This window comes from Siphateles boraxobius, unplaced genomic scaffold (assembly GCF_051911475.1).
Source record: "Siphateles boraxobius isolate OS27281-9 unplaced genomic scaffold, OSU_SipBor_1 1, whole genome shotgun sequence".
In the NCBI taxonomy this organism is placed as follows: Eukaryota; Metazoa; Chordata; class Actinopteri; order Cypriniformes; family Leuciscidae; genus Siphateles; species Siphateles boraxobius.
In genome coordinates this window covers 13,519,404-13,540,469 of record NW_027508699.1, presented here as the reverse complement: position 1 = coordinate 13,540,469, position 21,066 = coordinate 13,519,404, and the positions used below count along the sequence as shown (strand labels likewise).

The 21,066-nt window shown below is 38.5% G+C and overlaps 3 protein-coding genes across 6 annotated transcripts in view; 2 read left to right on the top strand and 1 right to left on the bottom strand.

Moving 5' to 3' along the window:
* Positions 1 to 213: 213 nt before the first annotated feature.
* On the bottom strand, positions 214 to 9,089 carry mffb (mitochondrial fission factor b). Of its 3 annotated transcripts, none has more exons than XM_077217088.1 (7): positions 8,976 to 9,089; positions 8,012 to 8,223; positions 7,737 to 7,924; positions 7,565 to 7,653; positions 6,525 to 6,692; positions 4,888 to 4,975; positions 214 to 765 (listed from the first exon to the last, which is right to left on the bottom strand). In XM_077217088.1, exons 2-7 carry the CDS (start codon positions 8,217 to 8,219, stop codon positions 634 to 636), a joined length of 873 nt encoding a protein of 290 aa, XP_077073203.1. In that variant the 5' UTR covers positions 8,220 to 8,223; positions 8,976 to 9,089; the 3' UTR covers positions 214 to 633. The 3 variants fall into 3 exon arrangements, with proteins under 3 accessions (XP_077073203.1, XP_077073143.1, XP_077073053.1); XM_077217028.1 differs by having other exon boundaries at positions 8,705 to 9,083; XM_077216938.1 differs by lacking the exon at positions 8,976 to 9,089 and adding an exon at positions 8,713 to 8,969.
* Positions 9,090 to 9,564: 475 nt separating this feature from the next.
* On the top strand, positions 9,565 to 13,582 carry ftr01 (finTRIM family, member 1). 2 transcript variants are annotated; one of them, XM_077216601.1, is made up of 6 exons: positions 9,565 to 10,209; positions 10,339 to 10,434; positions 10,526 to 10,759; positions 11,785 to 11,944; positions 12,073 to 12,144; positions 12,361 to 13,439. In XM_077216601.1, exons 1-5 carry the CDS (start codon positions 9,628 to 9,630, stop codon positions 12,141 to 12,143), a joined length of 1,143 nt encoding a protein of 380 aa, XP_077072716.1. In that variant the 5' UTR covers positions 9,565 to 9,627; the 3' UTR covers position 12,144; positions 12,361 to 13,439. The 2 variants fall into 2 exon arrangements, with proteins under 2 accessions (XP_077072716.1, XP_077072799.1); XM_077216684.1 differs by having other exon boundaries at positions 9,580 to 10,209; positions 12,073 to 12,129; positions 12,361 to 13,582.
* Positions 13,583 to 14,937: 1,355 nt separating this feature from the next.
* Positions 14,938 to 21,066, top strand: part of greb1l (GREB1 like retinoic acid receptor coactivator) — a 63,999-nt gene continuing 57,870 nt past the window's right edge. The window contains exon 1 of the mRNA XM_077216392.1: positions 14,938 to 15,054. The gene's annotated coding sequence lies outside the window, so the exon portion shown is untranslated. The remainder of the gene's footprint in view (positions 15,055 to 21,066) is intronic.

The window sequence follows — 21,066 nt, the reverse complement described above, 5'->3', positions numbered from 1 at the left end:
TTTGTTTAAGAAAAGGTAGACCTATTATTTATATGCTTTAAAAGAAGTGTTGCACTTTTGCTCCCATCGATCTTTGAAGGAAGATACACTATTGTAGGATTTAACGCAGTGGCATGTATGCTCAGATATTAATAAAATATTTAAAATGAATAAAAATCAGGAGGATAGACTTCTTATGATCAAGAGTCTGAAATTCAGTGACGAGCAATACAGTTTATGCATTTTACACTTTAATTCTTTGGTGATCCCACAACTTTAAATATGTTCTAGCATAAATAATGACTCAAAATATTTGAACTGAAAAATGAGTTTCATGCATCCACAAAAATGGAATGTCTAATGAAATATTACGAACATTTACATCTTTACATCACGTTGCAGTGGACCATCAAACTATTCATACAGAACAATTACAAAAACAGTATACAAACGGAAATGCAAAAACTTAAAAATAACCACATTTCTTAGAGCATAATTAGACCTGTTATTGAAAGTAGTGCAACGGTTATATTATTATTTTGACCCTTAACTAACAGAAAAGTCTGTGAATGAGAAAATACCTAATATACAATGTGACTGAACTGTCTTTTATTTTTGTTAGACCATCTAAGGATGAGTGGAGAAGAGGGGTGTTTAGCGACGGAGCCAGATCCAGGAGTTGACAAGCCAGAACGCAACAGTGAGGGAGTACATGACCATTTCCCGCTTGGCTCGCTCTTTATTCTCGTGCTCCAGTAACTGCAGTCTTCGATTCAGCTTGATGATCTGTTCAGTAAATCAAAACACATGATTAATCATGCATGTGATCGGCTAAGGATGAAAACTGAGAAGGAAAATTACAATAACACTATTGTGCCGTAAAATAAAAAATTACATTTTATTTTACTACTAATAATAATATTTTTATTTGGCAGATCAACAATAAAACTATAAAACTAATTAATTTGGCTGTCTTCATGGTTTGCTTTACATTAAAACATATAGCTTCTATTTTGGCAGATAAAATGCAGGGAGACCTTAAAGCTTTTCTTTTGTTGATAAAAGATTTATAAATGATTATAATTATACATTTGGGAAGATTTTCAAATGCACACAATAAGCGACATCTCTGATGATGCGTTTACTGGCGCGAGGGCGGGACAACCTGTCACTCACATGACATCACAGCAATGGCAAACCACAACCATCCAATCAATTCCTGATGGAGAAAATCAATGCCCAGTCCTACATTTTTTTCTTGTTTCCGAAGCAGTTTCACTCAGATATACATGGAAGCTTGTTTCCGCCAGGGAATAAAAGAGTTTAAAAGATAATTGTGACTTTTTTCCTCACAATTGCGAGTTTACATCCGGCAATTTTGACTTTTTTTTCTGGGCACATGTATTTTTAAAGGGGAACTGTGAACATCGTTTGCCTCAGACATAGAAAATGTGTGAACTAGAGAAAGGTCAAAAGGGCTGCAATATAAAAACTTACCAAATAAAGCTTTTGTGTATCAGCTGCACAAAATAGGTGTGAAAATGAAATAGATATGTTAAATATGTGCTACTGCAAGTGTATGTTAATAAAGGACTAGAATAAGTCCAAAGTTTGACCTTATAAGGGAATTGGCCGAACTATAATGACAGCCCATAGTTAGAAGGCGGCCTATAGCAGGGTTAGTATAAAAAGCCTTAGGTGTTTTTTTCAGGGCCGCAATTCGGACAAAGACTTACACGTGTTTATGTTATTTTTGCCTTTGGACTTTTTGTCTTTGTATTATTCTGAATCTTTTTAAAATAAAACGAAATCATGTTGTGGTGATTCATAAAACCTTTTAAACAAGTCTAAGAGTAATTTTTCCCTATCAATATTTCATGATTTTTGTAATGAAATATTAATATTGCCAAACGCCCAGTGCATTCGAATCCAAGATTGAACTGGTTAGAGGCACCGCCGAGGACCCTGAATCGACATCTTACATCTTTAATCTAAAGGTAATGTCATGATTCTGCCCTCGTGTCCTTGATTTTCTCTAGTCTTGAGGCAGGATCATGACAGACCCATGTTTTGTGTGCAAGCACATGGCCTTTTGTGCTTTAAGGTATTATGGCCATGTGCTTGTGTTGTCTCGTTACATACCCCGCCCCCTTGTTATCCTCGTCTTGTCATTATTGTCTAGTCAGCTTCACCTGTTCTTGTCATTAGTGTCTCCCTATATTATCCCCCTGTGTTTGCTGTCCTTTGTCGGTTCATTGTGATTCTTACCTGCATCATTCCTTGTGAGTATCCTGTCGAGTGTATTGTCTAGAGAAAGTTCTACTGTTTGTTTTTTGTCAAGTTATCAGTCAAGTCTAAATTTAGTCACTCCTAGTCTTGTCTGTTTTGCCCCCTCGTGGGTTTTGTTTTCCTGTTTTTGTTCCAATAAACCTTGTGTTCATTGTACACTGTCTGCATTTGGCTTCATCTCCTTGCATCTTCATAACAGAATGAACCAACCAGAGTCGAACCCAGCAGACAGAATGTCCTCTTATGTCAAGCAAAACCCAGATGACCTTATAGATTGGTGGCACAGGACCATCGCTGACTCGAAGAGGGGCACACTCCCGATTCCCTCCCAGGGAGAGCAATCAATGAGGGAATATGCCCGGGTCGCGAACGAGAGGAGGTTTTTCCTGCCTGATGTCCTCCTTAACTGCTACCTCATCGCGGGTCTCAACCCTCATCCACCCCAGGCTGAACGGGAGAAGCTGGTTTTGCGTTCGTTCACTGAGATGGTGGATTGCTTATCTCGGGGAGAGTCACAGGCACCCACGAGCTCATCATCTGCCAAGTTGCCCGTGATCCCAGAGGGTCATATATTAGCTGTGGTCACGCCTGGGGACCAGGCTCACGCCGCTTCGACTCCTGAGGCGTCACCTCCGTCCATTAGTCTCTGCGGTAGACTGGGAAGACGTCCCTCGTGGGAGTCCGCTTCGGAGTCCTCCGCTACGGAGTCAATCCTTCCAGAGGCTGCTCTTTCGCTACCTGGATTGGATTCTGTTGAACTTCCCCGGCCGGCTGCGAACCTGGCAGAGGCTTCTGCTCCGCAACGGATGAGGAGGAGGAGGATGAGGGTCTCTTGTCCTTTGTCATCCCCTGTGTCTGCAAGCGCTGTCCCAGAGCCTACTACGGATGGCGCTGTCCCTGAGCCCGCTACAACTGAAAGCGCTGTCTCAGGGCCCGTTGCAACCGACGGTAGTGTTCCTGAATTGGCTGCTGAGGGCGGTGCTCCAGTGTCTGCAGCAGTAAGGGCTGTTCCCGAGCTTGCAGTCGTGAGTGCTGCAGAGAGGGAAGCGGCCGATTTCGGCTGCTGAGAGGCTGCTTTGCGCTCCGTTTCAGCTAATCAAGAGATGCCGGTCGTCATTGCTGCAAGAACCCTGTCAGAGTACTTGTCCCGTCTTGTCAAGATCCTTGAAGTCCCTGTCTGTCCTGTCTCGTCCCCAGCACCCACGCCTGCCGCCGAGAGCACTGATCCCGAGTCAGCTACTTTCAACGCCACTACAGAATCAGAGATGAGGAGAGTCGATTCCGCTTGGGGAAGCGTTGATTCCGGGTCTGATTCTGAGAGCTCATTTCCTCTCTCCACTCCTCGGCCGCCTACTACACCCCCTGTATCCTATTCCGTTACCTGCTGTTCCCCCGGTCACCCCCCGCCACTTCTCAGCCTTGGAGTGTTACCCCCAAGACTTTACTCATGTGTCCCCATCCAAGTCTGCCCGGATTCCTCGCCCTCGTCCCGAAAACCCAGGACCCCCAGTCCACCCATCCACCCTGGATTATCCCCCATGAACTCTCTTGTTCCTCCGCCCCCCCCCTCCCGTGTTTGTTATTTTTATTGTTGCATCCCAACCCTGTTGTCGTGTTTTCGTGTATGCCTTTGTTATTATTTGTCATGTTTTGTTGGTTTGTGTCTGTCATGTCCTGTGTTTGATGTCCCCTTGAGGAGCGTCTGGAAGCTCTCCTTAAGGTGGGGGTTCTGTCATGATTCTGCCCTCGTGTCCTTGATTTTCTCTAGTCTTGAGGCAGGATCATGACAGACCCATGTTTTGTGTGCAAGCACATGGCCTTTTGTTTGGGCCATGTGCTTGTGTTGTCTTGTTACATTCCCCGCTCCCTTGTTATCCTCGTCTTGTCATTTTTGTCTAGTCAGCTTCACCTGTTCTTGTCATTAGTGTCTCCCTATATCATCCCCTTGTGTTTGCTGTCCTTTGTTGGTTCATTGTGATTCTTACCTGCGTGTTACCTTACCTGTATCATTCCTTGTGAGTATCCTGTCGAGTGTATTGTCTAGAGAAAGTTCTACTGTTTGTTTTTCGTCAAGTCTAAGTTTAGTCTCTCCTAGTCTGTTTTGCCCCCTCGTGGGTTTTGTTTTCCTGTTTTTGTTCCAATAAACCTTTTGTTCGTTGTGCACTGTCGGCACATCTCCTTGCATCTTCATAACGGGTAAGGGCAATTTTGATTGCAGCAGATTATAGGAATGTTTTAGAAGGATATAGAGATTACAGTTTTTATTTATGAAAAATTTACTTATATAAAGTCCAATTCAGAGGAAAAAAAGACAGATTTGTTTCCCTCAGAATTGCAAGATATAAACTGTCAATTCCGTGTAAAAAGGTTTTTATTTTTCATTCAAGCGCGGGAACAAGCTTCCATAGATATACATCACAATAGGGAAGAAAAGACAATTGCAACTTCTGTTTCATGCCATCTTTGAATGTATTTGAAAATGCAGCTTTTTTTTTCTCAGAAACCACGTGGGCCATACTTTTTAAGTAGGAAAATACAAAATAAGGAAAATTCACAACCCTGACTTATGGACATTTTGTTATGGACACAAGAGTTAAAGGCAGAGGAGTTAAACATTACCTGTCGTCGCAGTGAGGCAGCGTCTGTTAAGACCGCATCATCAGCAGTGTTCTCCAGACCTAGATCAAAAGTCACAAGAGCTGTCCGACTACACACACACACACACACACACGATTAGAATTTTTTTATTATTCCCTTAAAAATTAATCAAATAAGGATTCATTTAAATAAGTGCAGTACTTAAAGGTGCAGTAAGTGATTTCTGAGAAACACTGTTGATATTTGAAATCACGCCCCGCACTGCTGATTGGCTACAAGTGTATTGTGGTGCTCTGTTTGATCCACTTTCAACAGCCTTTCTCAGAAATCGCTTAATACTAGGGCTGGGTACCAAGTTCGATACTTTTTAGGTACCGACCGAATTGCCTCGATACTATCGAGTATCGAAAAATGACATGTTCGAATCCAGATTTCAATACCCAAGGAGTTAACTCATCAACTTCAGTGCTCAAACAAATACATATGAAATGCACATACACGTAAAAACTCTACACACACAAGACGCGCCGAACTCTCCGCGCACATACTCATATGAGACGCGCGTGTGCACGCACAAACTCTCCATGCGCATACCCTCCACGCGCATACTTATGAGACACGAGCACACACAAACTCGCGCACATATTCAATGACACGCGAGCACACACACATAATACCTTAAAGATGTGGAAAAGTCGATCAAGAGTGTGGGTACATTTCTCCAGGCTCGATGCCAACAGCGCGTGATGCAGTATTTGCGGTAAAATAATTGCTGCAAAGACCGGTATACCAAGACAAATATGATGAAGACCTTGATAGTGCTTGACAGACCTTTGACTGGTAAATAAAGAGATACCTTGTTGATCACTCTGACAGTGTTTATATTGCAATAAATAATAACCTACTGAATGTAGGCTACACTGCCGTTCAAAAAAGGGGTTGGTTAGTCAGAATTTTTTTTCAGTAAGGAATAGGATGGGATGCATTAAAGTTATCAAAGGTGACATTAAAACGTGTAATGTTACAAAATATTTCGTTTTTAAATAAATGCTGTTCTTTTGAATTTTTTATTCATCAAAGAATCATGAAAAAATTTATCATAGTTTCCAAAATATTAAGCAGCAAACGGTTTTCATATTTCTGAAGGGTCATGTGACACTGAAGTAATGATTTTGAAAAATTAGCTTTGAATTCAATTAATTTCAATAAATTACATTTTGAAATATTCAAATAAGATTTTAAATTGTAACACTATTTTACAATATTACAAGTTTTATTGTATTTTTTATTAAAAATATTCAGCTTTGGTGAGCATGAGCTCTTTATAAAACATTTTTTGTTCCTTTGTGCTTTTTTTGTTCCTTTTTGCACTGGCTAGGAGCATGAGTCAAACTGAAAAAATAAAACCAAAGTTTTTGTGAGGTAATGTGTTATGTAATCTTGTTCAAATGGATTTCATAAAATTGGTATTGAAAAAAGTATCGTTAGGAACCGGTATCGAAACTGAGGTATTGAAATTGGCAACGGATCGAAAGATTTTGAACAATACCCAGCCCTACTTAATAAGCATGCATTTGACTTAGTTCTACTATTCACACACACATTTATAATTTACATATGCATTATTAAAAGAGATGCATCATTTGGGAAGAGCCCACCTGCGGTGGCTGTCGTCCAACACCTCCAGGACCTGTTGGTAAGCCCTGCGAGTCGTGCTCTTGATGTAGGCAAGGACACCAGTGGCACTATTTAAGCTCTGACCGTCCTCAGGGCTGATGAGAGGGAGACAAGTACGGACAGGAACACGGGATGGAGACGGGCTTGCACTAACAAAGAGAGATGTGATTGTGACGCATGAATCACACATGGACATGTAATGTTTATTTATCTGTTTGCAGACAACACAAGAGCGATAAGACTCACTATCTGATATAAAAACACAAAATGTCTAAATGGGTCTACATAACATTTCCAAACAGAAATCAACAAAGTAAAAGTAACAGTATGTGCAGCTTGATTTGAAAACATTATTAAAATAGTCGCAATTATAAAACTATATAGTGGAAAAACAAATCCTACTATATTATTGCCACATTTATTTAATAATTATTATGCCCTCATATTAATTGAAATGTGTATGTGTGTGTGTGTATATATATATATATAGTATCAAAAAGGCAAACTTTAAGTTTTAAAAAAATGATTTTGTGGATAAAAAAATATATATATATATATAATTTTTTTTATATATTTTTTTATCCACAAAACCATTTTTTGTTAAACTTGAAGTTTGCCTTTTTGACACTTTGATACTTCATTGAACGTAAAATTTTGACACAATGCATATATTGTTTCTCAACTGCCCAGTAAGAAAATGTATTTAATTTTTTTTTTTAATAATGTTAAAATGTGAGCATCAAATATGATACATCAGGCTTTTTAGGAATGTTTATTAGTACATTTCTCAATCATCATTGTATTGCACTGCATGTGTTTTGTGTGTGTGTGTATATATATATTCAATACATTGTTGTGTGTGTATATATATATATATATATATATATATCATTTCATATTTACAGGATTAAGAATTAAAATGTGTTGGAAAAATAAATGATCATCAGATTTCAACTTGCCTAATAATTATGCACATACACAGTACCAATGCTAGTGAGAGGGTTGGTGTATTTTTACTCACAAATCATGTTTGTTTATCTGTCCATTGCGATGCATTGTTGAGTTCTCACTCCTACAGCGCTCCCTTCTTGATCTAAAGTGAGATCGCATCTGTGAAGAGAGGGCCAACAGCTCGCAATTTCAGAAGTCAAAACGATATTCAAAGTTTTTCATTTTCCTGATTTATTTGTTACCTCGTCTCTTGGCTGGGCAGTGGAGTTGCCTGCTGGCTCTGAATCTGGCTCTGGCTCGAGGAAGTCCAGAGGTTGATCATTGAGGGTAAGAACCCGTGGTGGTGTCTTCAGTTCAACAGTCTCTAGTGGCGTAGACTGGATCAAATCCAGATCTCTGGGTCTCCCGAAGCGGGCGTCATTGCTACCTCCTTGATAAGTTAAAAATGGGCATTAGTTGGCTGTTGCTTTCTTTAACATTTCATTTACTTACACCTACACCATGACTTTGCTAATACCTGCAATTACAATCCTTTCTGGTACATGCATCATAGTACTGTGGGATGCGTCGAGAAGGGGACCAGGCGGTTCCTCTGATGAGCTGGAGGAAATCTTTAGCCTCTCTGGGATCCGCATCTGTTGACTGATGCCCTCTGTATATTCTAGCTCATAATGGATGCGGTTTATCTCTGCCATATCAGCAGAGATGAAGTCAGTCTTACTCATTCACCTATAGACAAGCACAGAGAACCACACAATAAATTATCTACCATTCTCAAGATTTGTTTTACTAACAAAATGTTTTGATCAGGATAGAACATCTATACGGCAAATTTAAGGGATGGGAGAGATTAGATTGGTAACAAAATCTCGAATAACCTCAATGATAATATCAAACTAAAAATCATTATATCGAATGGGGTTTCAGATAAATCGCCACTAATGGAAATAAACGAATACGTGTAGCAGCTATGTACATTGAGAACCATATTTAGACACCAGTAATGAAAGCTCTTCCACGTTTTACATACAAATTGGTAGGAATTGATATCTCCGACGTTATACATGTTAAGATCAATAGCAACAGTATCATGGACCTTAGTGAAACCACGCTTGCTGTTGTTTACATTTCAGAAAGAAATCAGTAACGTTACGTTTGTCGAAACAGAAATAACGTTACCTACTGCAGTGCAAAAAACTTGGATATTTACCCGTTTACTCAATAACTGTCTGCACCTCGATTGCAACAAACGTGTCGGATTCAAATTAACGTTACAACCTCATCAGGCTATAAATATTTCCATTTAACCACTGGAAGTCGTGTTGGTAAGCAACATAAAATGTACAGCTGTACAATGTGTGCTCTCTTCTGCTAACTGTCTAGTGGCTAATTAACGCGCTCACTCGTTTTTAAAGAATTTCATTGTTGCGAGTGATCATATTTAACTGCATTTATTTGTTTAATGTTGTACACACACACACCGTCGGAAGACCCTGCGATATCTTTATTTTAACAACGTTTATCGGCTAGACATAGCTGGATTCACTCATTTCCGGTTAGCATTTTCACCCACTACGACCTTTTTGCCATGTAATCATAGACATGTAATGCGTCACGAATTTACGAATCCTACTATGGGGAAAGCTTGGCTTATGAATATAAATAAGGCGACGTACCTGAAAGCGTGAGCAAGGTTACCAAGCAACGTAGGCAGATCCTAATTAATATTCATAATGCCTTTGCCATGATTGGATGTCATAGTGGGAAAAACACGCGTTCGAGTTGATTTTAGTTCACGTTACGCAATTTAGATTGAGGAATTTAACAGTCTAATGTCATTATTCTGGGGTGGCTGTTTGAGGAAGCTTTTTTATATTATTAATTTACGATATATAATATCACATTATAGGTTTTTCCATTTACTGTTACATTTATCGTATACCATCCTTTCAATTAAGTAACGTTAGCATGGACAAATATGTAAATATTAAAGTGGGAACTACTGTACGTGAGCCAAACCTCACAGTCACAGACACATCTGTTTTGCACACGTCACTGAAACACATAACCAGGAAATACTGTTATAAAGCTGTTGCATGTGTGTCTCTATTTGGGTGTACTGTATACAGCGAAATGGCAGAAGCCAGTTTTTCTCAGGACCAGTTTAGCTGTCCAGTTTGTCTGGATGTACTGAAGGATCCAGTGACCATTCCTTGTGGACACAGTTACTGTATGAGCTGTATTACAGACTGCTGGGATCAGGAGGATCAGAAGCTAATCTATAGCTGTCCTCAGTGCAGACAAACCTTCACTCCTAGACCTGCTTTATGTAAGAATGTTATGATTGCTGAGATGGTCGAGAAACTAAAGAAGACAAATTTTCAAAAAGCCTGTCCTCAAAGTTACGCTGGACCTGGAGATGTGGGGTGTGATGTCTGTACTGGAAGAAAATACAAAGCCGTCAAATCCTGTTTCGAGTGTCTGAACTCTTACTGTCAAAGTCATCTTGAACAACATGAGAGTTTCTTTAAAGACAGGAGACACAATCTGATGGATCCCACTAGACGACTACAAGAGATGATCTGCCCAAAACACAACAAACAGCTGGAAATCTACTGTCGTACTGACCAGCAGTGCATTTGTTATCCATGTTTGATGGATGAACATAAAATCCACGACACTGTAACAGCTGAAACTGAGAGGACAGAGAAACAGGTATGAATGGAAACCAGTGTGCCAATGCTAATGCTAACAACAATAATAAATGCTAATGCCACGGTGTTGTGATTCCCGCAGTTTTATGTAATATTTCTGAGCTTTTACAGCCTTTTTGTTTACCCATAGAGGCTTTTGGGAGAAACACAGAGAAAGTTCGAGCAGGGAATCCAGGAGAGACAGAAGCAGCTCCGAGAACTGAGGGATGCTGTGAAGTCTCACAAGGTAAGTTTTGAGCAGTTTAAGGACACTTTCAGCTGCACTAAAGCTACTTGTGGGTAGTTGTAAGAGTTTATTGTGATCTGTGTCCTGACAGCACTCTGTACAGGGAGCAGTGGATGAGAGTGAGAGGATCTTTACCGAGCTCATACGCTCTATTGAGAGAAGCCGTTCTGAGGTGACAAGGCTGATCAGAGTTCAGGAAAAGGCTGCAGTGAGTCGAGCTGAAGGAATCTTGCAGCAAATAGAGCAGGAGATTGATGATCTGAAGAGGAGAGATGCTGAGCTGGAGCAGCTTTCACACACAGATGATCACGTCTATTTCCTGCAGGTGACCCAATGAAGTAACCGCTATAATGTGTCCTTTATTTGTTCAAAATACATAAAAAGGCAATTCACTCATACAATTACTTCAATACACCTCTTCACTGCAGACCCTCTTTACTTTGTGCCAAAGTCTGAGTTGAACTAGGTTCTCATTCAGTCAAGTCACCCAAAACAGACTACTCTATGGGCAATTCCACCCTCACGTGACTTCTCTTTTGTCACACTTCATCATTGAAGTTTTAACACATACTTTTGGGAAGTACTACCACGATATCACTACACCAAATATAGCTTATATGGCTAGACAAGCAGGGGCTGTGTAATCGGAAACACTTGGGTTGGAATATTCAAGAGTTGCGGGGGCATTGCAGAGCATGTTTAAGTCCTTTTCCCTTAGAGTTGTCTGAAAAAGTACATCCAGTTAGCCAGTGTAACCTTGGTTTTCTGAGGAAAAGAAAGAACATCCAGTTAGCCAGTGTAACATCCAGTTAGCCAGTGTAACCTTGGTTTTCTGAGGAAAAGAAAGAACATCCAGTTAGCCAGTGTAACATCCAGTTAGCCAGTGTAACCTCGGTTTTCTGTGGACCAGAGGTACCCTAGAATTCTGTCCATCTTTCAGAGCGTATAATTCAAAGTAATAATGGGCCATCAGTTCCCGCTGCCGAAGGTATGTTTTTAAGAAGAGCTTCAAGGTCCAATGTTGTCATGAATTCTATCAGTTGATGCTTAGTACTGTGTTCTCATTAGCCTATATAAAAATAATCACAAACAGGTTCAGCAAGAAGATTTATCTTAAGCTACTTGACACATATTCAAGTTTGGCCTGAATGTCTGGGCAACTCTCCTGTGTCGATTGTCCAGTCTGTAATAGTATACAGATGAATGGACAAGGGCATAGCCCAGTCAGGAAATCCTTGATTTGATGGTATAATCCGCTGCTGATTGGAATCTATCAAGTTTTCTCTAGGAGTCTCTTGTCGTGTTATTATTTTGCATATTTATTGTACATATTTTTTTCTTTTTCTGTAGAGGTTTCAGTACATCGCTGCACCTCCTGAATCTGCAGACTTGCACAGCATCACTGCGAGTTCTCTCCTCTCTTTCCAAGATGTGGCAAAGTCAATCTCTCACCTAAAGGACAAACTAGAGGGTTTCTGTACAGAAGAGGTAGAAAAGATCTTTAATGGAGGTAAAGTACCTGTAGCCATTCATTTACTCTCAAAAATAAGTCTGCCATCATGAAACATGTAGAAGAATCAAAAAGGACTAAATATATATATTTATGGAAAATGCAATTATGTCTGTTTATTTCCATAGTAACATGCATTGAAACTCCCACTAATGAACCCAAGACCAGGGAACAGTTTCTTCAGTGTAAGGCATTTTAAAGTGTGTACACACACACACACACACACACAAACTAATAAACTGCATAGTCTGTTGCCATAAGGGGATTTAAATAAATTATTAAATTAAAAGAGTACTGTAATTATGCAAATCACATTGTATTGTAGATACATGAAATAGACCCACACACTTAGAAATATGCATGCTTTCACAATCTAACAAACATTGAATGAACTGATTGTGTTTTATCTTCATCAGATTCTCATCAGCTCAATCTGGATTCAAACACAGCGAATCATTTCCTCCTTCTCTTTAAAGACAACAGTGCGGCTACTTACATTAACACTCCTCAGCGCTATCCTGCACATTTAGACAGATTTGATTGTTGTTTGCAGGTGTTGTGTAAAGAGAATGTGTGTGGACGTGGTTACTGGGAGGTTGAGTGGAGTGGAAGTAAAGGTGTGTTTATAGCAGTGTCATATAAGAGCATTGGCAGGAAGGGAGGGAACAGTGAGTATGTATTTGGATTTAATAATCAGTCCTGGGGTTTGTTCTGCTCTCCCTCCAGTTACTTGTTCAGGCACAATAACATAGAGACTGAGCTCCCTGTGTCTTCCAGATCTTCTAAAATCGGAGTGTATGTGGATCACAGTGCAGGAACTCTTTCCTTCTACAGCGTCTCTGACACAATGACCCTCATCCATACAGTTCAGACCTCATTCACTCAGCCTCTCTATCCTGGGTTTGGGTTTGATTTAGGGTCAACAGTGAAATTGTGTCATCTTACAGTGTAGATGAGAGATTCTGCACAGAAAAGTCTCATATAGTTCAGTCAGGACCACTTTGCCAAGTATATACATTTATTACAATTATAGCATACAGTTAGTGTTGGCGGTATGGTTCTGTTCTGGGCAAAAACTCCTACGCCTGTCCATGCTGCTACGTCTGGACATAGCGGGGAGAGCAGCAAGTCCAACCCCACAGAAGAGATCCAGTAAATGCATGCATATTACAATACTCAATTACATGAATTTTAAAAATACAAATACATGATAAAAGCTTGCAATGTATGACTGTACAGGAAAAACAAAAAATCAGAACTATTAAATGTTCGTTGGGTGGAGTTGGGATTGGAGGAGGGAGTTGCGAGCAGCCATGCTATGGATGAAATGCTGAAGGAATGGGAGTTTATGTGCCGCTGTGATGTCGACACTAATTGGAACCCGTCATGAACAGCTGGCTATCAGCTGATGCGAACTTGGCTGACGTGGCCTGCCTGAACTAACGCGATGCCTGATATTATTTAAAATTCATGGTAAAAAAAAAAAAAAAAAAAATTCTTTTTCTTTTATACCTTATAAAAAAAGTTGAAATGTTAAAACATATGTTGTCATAACTTATTGAGCATATAATGTTTTACAGTGTATACTATACAGTAAGTTAAAAAATGAAAAATTTTAAATAAAAGTTTTTAAACACAGGGTAGCCTAAAATTGTGTTTTCTTATTATTGGTATAGAAGCAGTGAAGATGTAGGCTACTTTCACGTTTTGTTGGATGAAACAGACAAACGAAAATCGGGCAGTTACTAAAACCTTACTAAATATAAAATAAAAGCTAATACATTTTAGTAGTTCATGCGTGTCTGCGGTTACTTGAAAGAAACGATCAACTTTAATGTATAGAGCTCCAGCAGTGGGCGCTATATTCACGTCTGTATGAAAGATTCTAATTTATCAAGTGGCCCTTGTATTTGATTAAGCTGTTATGGTTTGATTTTACATCAGTATGAATGATATTCAGTTGACATACCTACCACATACAGTATCATACATCAATGAATCCTGAATAAAGTATCACAGGTTCCAAAAAATATTATGCAGCACAACTGTTTCCAAGATAGATAATGAATCAGCATATTATAATGATTTCTTAAGGATCATGCGACACTAAAGACTGGCTTAATGTTGCTGAAAATTCAGCTTTGCATAATAAATAAATTATGTTTTAAAGTATAGTCAAATAGAAAATTGTTTTCAGTTGTAATAATATTTAATATTACAGTTTTGTTTCTGTGGGCCTATTATTGATCAAATAGGCTACATGCAGGCTTGATGAGCATAAGAGACTTATTTAAATTTTTATAATAGATTATAAAATATATATAATATAGTAATAATAGTAATCTTTCCAACCTTTTGACCAGCACTGTATACCATGATAAGAATTTTGTGTACATCTTGATTCAAGATTCTGTCATTTTATAAAGTTTTCAAAATCTCTGTATTCCAGAGTTTGCCTGGAACAGCAGTTAATGACTTATTTGATTTATTCTGATTGCTTATATGCTATAAAATAAGTATCATCCATAATTAAAAGATTTTTATTGTTTGCTAGTTGACAAATAAAACAAAATACAAAGCCACCAGAATGTGTACACATTATTATTATTATTATTATTATTTACATTATTACATTACCAAATAAAGCCTAAATGAATAGTTTGTCTTGCTGGTCTAGTAAGTGCAGAGTCAACTAAAACGTTCTTTATTAATAAAGCAAGACGGGAATCGAATAATTTGTTGATATTAGCTAAATTATGAAAGAGGCACGATTATTTATTTTACTTTATTGCATAATTAAGCATTGGACGTATTCCGAGTATTGTAAATGTAAAAAGTTAGATTATTACGAATAATCTTTGTAATAACACTTCTAAAACCTCAGTTTGTCCCTGTTTGTTTCCCGGAGCTGGATGTTTTGGGTAGATGTACGTGACGTGACAGAACGTACAGTCAGTCCTCCTGACGTCATGTCGAGCTCCCCAGCGGCAGTCAGTCAGACAGTCAGTGCGCGAGAGCCAAGATGAAGAAGTGAAATCTGATGAAGAGAAGCGAAGAGAAATCCGAGCTCTTACATCTGGACGAAACCTCTCATCTGATCAATTCGGTAAGTTACCACATACCCGCTCATCGGATAGTCTATTCAGAAACTGTGGTATTTAAATTTCCCATGCGTGATACGTTCAAGGTTGAGTCAGGATTATTGCCAAACAAACAGAGTTTGGTCAAAATGTGCATTCTTACTGACTGAACTAAAAGGCTTGACTCTTCTTTCTGTGTTTGCCAACATTTACGCAATATATTTACTAACCAGCAATGAAGCTTGATAGCATATCATTTGGCTCAAAACACTTATTTACAGATGCTTACAAGACCGAAAACATAAAGATTAAGTTAGGCTAACGCAAACTTTACTCCAATATGTTGCTAAACTTTTATGTCTGTCAATGAAATAATCAACACGTGAATGAAATAGCGTACAGTTAATTAAACGACCTTGTGTTTAGGGCTCATACATACGTCAAATGAAATCACACTAGGGGTCATAAAGTTGTTGCTGTAGAAAACCAAAAATCAAAGATAAACTGTTAAAAGCGTAAACCATCATGGGTGTGCTTGACACTTTCGTCAAAACTGAGAGCTCGATGGACAGTTGTTGTTTGTTTATCTCTGGCTCTGTTTGTTTGGTTCGCTGCTGTCATTATTATACGGGTGAGCTTTCAAAAAAAATAGGTTTAAAGTTGTTTATTGTATATTACCTGTAATTAATTGTATTATGTTTTTAAGCCTGTTGAGAGCCGTAAAACAGAATTAGTTATTTATACTGGAAAAATGTTCTTCAGACTATTAAAATATTTAACACAAAGAAAATATATTATTCTTTTAAGAAATTTTCAAAGAAGGGTTCTTTGGTGAACTCAAAATGGGTCTTAAACTGCATTGCTACCAAAAAAAAAAAAAACTTTTGGAACCTTTATTTTTAAGAGTTTATTTTAGGTTTTGTGGCTGGTCATCATTTTATAAAATAAAATAAACTTTATCTGACTTTCTTTTAACCAAATACTCTATATATTGACCTAATTAATACGAGGCCACAAAACTGATCACAAGTACAGTGATAATTATAAAAGAATTAGAAAATATTGTAGCATGTCACATTGCAAGGTACATTTGAGTTTTTGTAACAAATAACACTGATGATAATAGAAAGCTATTAAAGCCGTTATCACTGGATTTAAGATCTTGGATTTAAGTTAGACGTGAGTTCTAATCAGTGCGTCTTTTTATTTCAGTCTTTTGTTAGCTGTTATAAAGTCATGAACTGAATGATGTCTTATACATATAGGTGTTAAAGTGTCATATTCAGTCAGTGATCCTCACGGAATCCTAGGTTGCATTCCTGGTGCAGTGTCTATAAACCAGTCTATCTTGACCACATTCCCATCTAAACTGGACATTCATCTGATGTCCTTCAAGGTCCCATGACCTGAAGGTTTAAAGGCAATGTTTTGGTCACATTCCTCTGTCCTCACGGCCTCATTCTTTCCCACCCCCTGAACATTTCTGCTCAGTGGCCTTAGAGGTCACAGACACTTCGGAGCCTAAGTCAAAAGCCAGCTATGAGAAAGCTGGACTGCTTAACATGCATTTGGTAATGAAACTGAAAGTCAAAATCAGAAAGCTGTCATTGCTATCATACAACTGACTTATTTTTCATTAAGCAAATTCCACTTTTTTGATGTCCTAGCTTGAATGGATACAAAATACAAAAAAATCCGCATAAAACAACATTTTCAACCAGTGTTGTTTCTCTAAAACTGACCTTATTGATATATGTAGGCCTACTTAATTTATAAAATGTAATTTATTCCTGTGAAAGGAGAATTTTCAGCATCATTACCCCAGTCTTCAGTGTCACATGATCCTTCAGAAATCATTCTAATATGCTGATTTGATGCTCAAGAAACATTTCATATTATTATCAGTGTTAAAAAAACATTTTGTTCGATTTAAAGGGGTCATGACGAGAAATCAAATTTGCCTCCATGTTTTGATTTATTAAAGGTCTTTGAACCATTAAAACATTCTGCAAGTTTCATAGCTTAAAACGTGTCTCATTATAAACAAAGCATTTATTTAATCAAGCTCCAAAAACAGCTTGTTTTGATATTGCGGGTTCTGTGACATCACACGGGCAAATATATTTGTATATGACTGCCTCCAGAGCAAGACATTGGCTGCATCCGAAATTGAAATCGCATACTTCCCTATTAGTAGGCGAAAAACAGTACGTGACAAAGAAGTTGTGTCCGAATTCCCAGTACTCAAATAATCAAAAAATAACTGGATGACGTACTTCTTCCGGCGAGATTCTGAAGTGTGCATAAGATGACCAAGAGGATTCGTGAATGGCAGTGAAGTAACGTAACTGTTAACTGTAAACTGTTAACTGTTAACTGTTAACTGTTAAGTCACATGACAGTGACAACATGGCGAATGTAGTAAGTCCAGATTACATTTATACTACACATACTCATACTATATAGAACATACTTTTTTAACAGTCGTGACGTAATTACTTATTAAAAATAAGTACCTCCTCAAGACATTATGTGATTTCAGATGCAGCCATAGAGACAGAGCGGGTTGCGTCATGATCTGAAAACCACGCCCACCGCGGGGGGAAACAAACCAACCGTCTCCATTGACTTTGCATTGCGAGAAGCTGCCTCCTTGTCATTTCTGACTTATAACAAAAACAAAACAATGTCTAAAAGCTGCTATGTGACAAGGTGTGCAGCATACAAGCTAAAAAACCCAGGAATAAGTTTTTATAATCTGTCGACCCCAAAAAACGAGCGTTTAAGGACGCAAAAGTGGAAACAGGCTGAAACGAATGGGTAAATTGTGGGATCCTGACACTCAGTATGCACTAAATAATAAACTACGTGTGCAGTAAACATTTTGTCACTGGTAAGTCAAATATCCAAATGTCAGTTTTATATATATTTCTGTAAGCTATGCTATCCTGTCGCTGATTACGTTCCCCGCTCCAGTGGACGTAGTTCTCAGAGTAATATGACACCTTGCGCTCTGTTTCAATTGCCTGTTTCCACTTTTGTGTCCTTAAACGCTCGTTTTTTGGGGTCGACAGATTATAAAAACTTATTCCTGGGTTTTTTAGCTTGTTTGCTGCACACCTTGTCACATAGCAGCTTTTAGACATTGTTTTGTTTTTGTTATAAGTCAGAAATGACAAGGAGGCAGCTTCTCGCAATGCAAAGTCAATGGAGACGGTTGGTTTGTTTCCCCCCGCGGTGGGCGTGGTTTTCAGATCATGACGCAACCCGCTCTGTCTCTATGGCTGCATCTGAAATCACATAATCTCTTGAAGAGGTACTTATTTTTAATAAGTAATTACGTCACGACTGTTAAAAAAGTATGTTCTATATAGTATGAGTATGTGTAGTATAAATGTAATCTGGACTTACTACATTCGCCATGTTGTCACTGTCATGTGACTTAACAGCGTCAGTTACGTTACTTCACTGCCATTCACGAATCCTCTTGGTCATCTTATGCACACTTCAGAATCTCGCCGGAAGAAGTACGTCATCCAGTTATTTTTGATTATTTGAGTACTGGGAATTCGGACACAACTTCTTTGTCACGTACTGTTTTTCGCCTACTAGTAGGGAAGTATGCGATTTCAATTTCGGATGCAGCCAATTTCTTGCTCTGGAGGCAGTCATGAGTCTGTCAACAACAGGACAAATTGAAGAGAATGTAAGAACTTTCACTTTGACGCATCCCGTTTAAACAGCTAGTTTGCGTCTCTGTACAGACTTCAGAAGGATCCCAGCGTCTGAAACAAGCAGCTTTAAAAAAGTTGTGTTAAAAAGGTGTTTAGATAAGTTGAAGAAGAACCCTTGGGAGAAACCGAGGCTCAAGTGAGGTCAGGTTTTAATCAACATGGCATTGGTCAGGTATTAAGTTATACACTCTCTGTGCAATCAGTCTTTAGTGGAAATTCAATCTGGTTCCTCCTGCTTCTAATTTACCACTCTAGGGTGATTAGGGAGCCAGACCAACTGGCTAAGCTGCCACTTTATCAGCACGAGCTTAGAGCTTATGAAAGTGTGAGTCCTTGTTTGATTGGCTGAAAAGGCAAGGTTTGCTGGGTGGCCTTGTGGTGCTGGAGGCATGTGCAGTTGTGTCCCCTGGCGGAGCCTTTAGGTCAGGGGTCTTGGACGGTGACCATCTGGACCTTTAGGGGGTGGTTTCCTAAGATGCAGCCTTTGTTTGCCCAAAACAATTGGAAGTTAATCTGGAGGAGATAAGAATAGCCTCTGTTACATTGCTGCCATCAGCCAGTCTTCACGTAGCATGTAAGGAGACATCTCTTTCTCTCACTTAAAAGAGGTTTTGACTGACTGGCTTCCCTTTTTTTTGGAGGGGTGGAGGAGGAATAGTGTTACTTTCCAGGAGTCAAGGTTCTGATCTGGTGCTGCCCTTTTGGTGGGTTGAACTACCAACTATTGCTGGGAGATTTAACTAGAAAATTACTGATTAACAAGTCTTGATATATTTTTAGACACTTTGATGATACTCCGTGTCAGTTTATGTATTCATTCTAAAATTACTTTAAATGGTGTTTTTTTTTTCACAAAGGAAGGAAAATTTACACTAAATGCCACTGTAGCCAAATAAATTCAAACTATTTAATGTCATGATGAAACAGAAGTAGTGACTATGTTTTTCTTTATCCCCGGGCCATTTAACTGTAAAATGATGCAGTCTTTGTTAGTTCGCCCAAAAATTCAAATTCTGTCATCCTTTACGATCTCTTAATGAACTTTTTGAAGCGTCAAAGTGGTAGTTGCGTATACTCTCAATGGAGAGACAGAAATCGCTCAGATGTCATCAAAAAGATCTTCATTTGTGTTCCAAAGATGAATGAAACTCTTACGGGTTTGGAACGACAGGAGGGTGAGTAATTGATGAAAGAATTTCCATTTTATGGGCAAACTAACACCTTCATAGACTTTCATTCTGTTGGCAAGGCTTCAAAATGAAAAACAATTTTACCAGATGGCGCCTTTCTCTCATGGTTTTCCTATAAAGCAAATACTCGCTTTTTTCCTACTTTTCGCTTCGGTGTATTATAGAGCCAATTGGATAAATTATGCCGCTAAAGTTGTGTGGGTGTGTTGGTATGGATGTCAGAGTGTTTGTATGTGTGTACTAAAAAAGTTGTGTGTGTGTGTGTTTGTGCATCTATTGTTTGAGAGAGACAGAGAAATTACACTGTAATGCAAATCAGAAATCCTATACCCGTGGAGCTTTGCTGGTATCTAGTAGAAAAAGTTTTGTACTGCACCTAAACAAAATCTTACTGAAAGCTATTTTTTTGAGATGTCAACCTCAAATTTTGAATACAACTTGTTTAGATTAATGGCTTTGATTTTCTAGCAGTTTTTGAGTTCAACATGCTTTATTAATTATACATTTTATATAAAATATTGCTTATAGATCATTTTCATGAATTAAAACCTCTATAGCTTTCTTCTGTTTCAATTTGTAAACTTTTTTTTTGCTTTAACAACAATCTGCAAGGCCTTCTTTGAAATAAGACAAAACTTAAGTCTGTGCTCCCAAGCTTCACATTTATGACATTTTGACTAAGGACCTCAGAGTAAGTTTAACTCTGTTAAAATTGACGAACAAGGGCTTATTTCATTAAATCATTGAAATTGTGATATTATTATTCACAATGTTGCCCAAATCATCGTAAATCATTGTGAATATGTTGCAGATATTTAAAACATAATCCAGACCCATCAACTATTTTCACACACTGTCTAGGTTTTTGAAAAGCTTCTGTTATTCAAAATGTCATGTTAAGTAATTGCTTAGTATTTCATCAGTTCAAAACTCTACACAGTGCTCTCATAACTTCATAGACATGCTTATCAAATAAAATGGGTTCAGCTAACCAGCTTCCTTGGTTGCATTTTGGCTCGTCAGGTTTTAAGACGGCAACCGTCACTCCTCTTCCTGAAGCCTATTCATCCTGAGTTTAAATTCAACATGTTCCAAAGGACTGATTGAAAAGAGAGCCA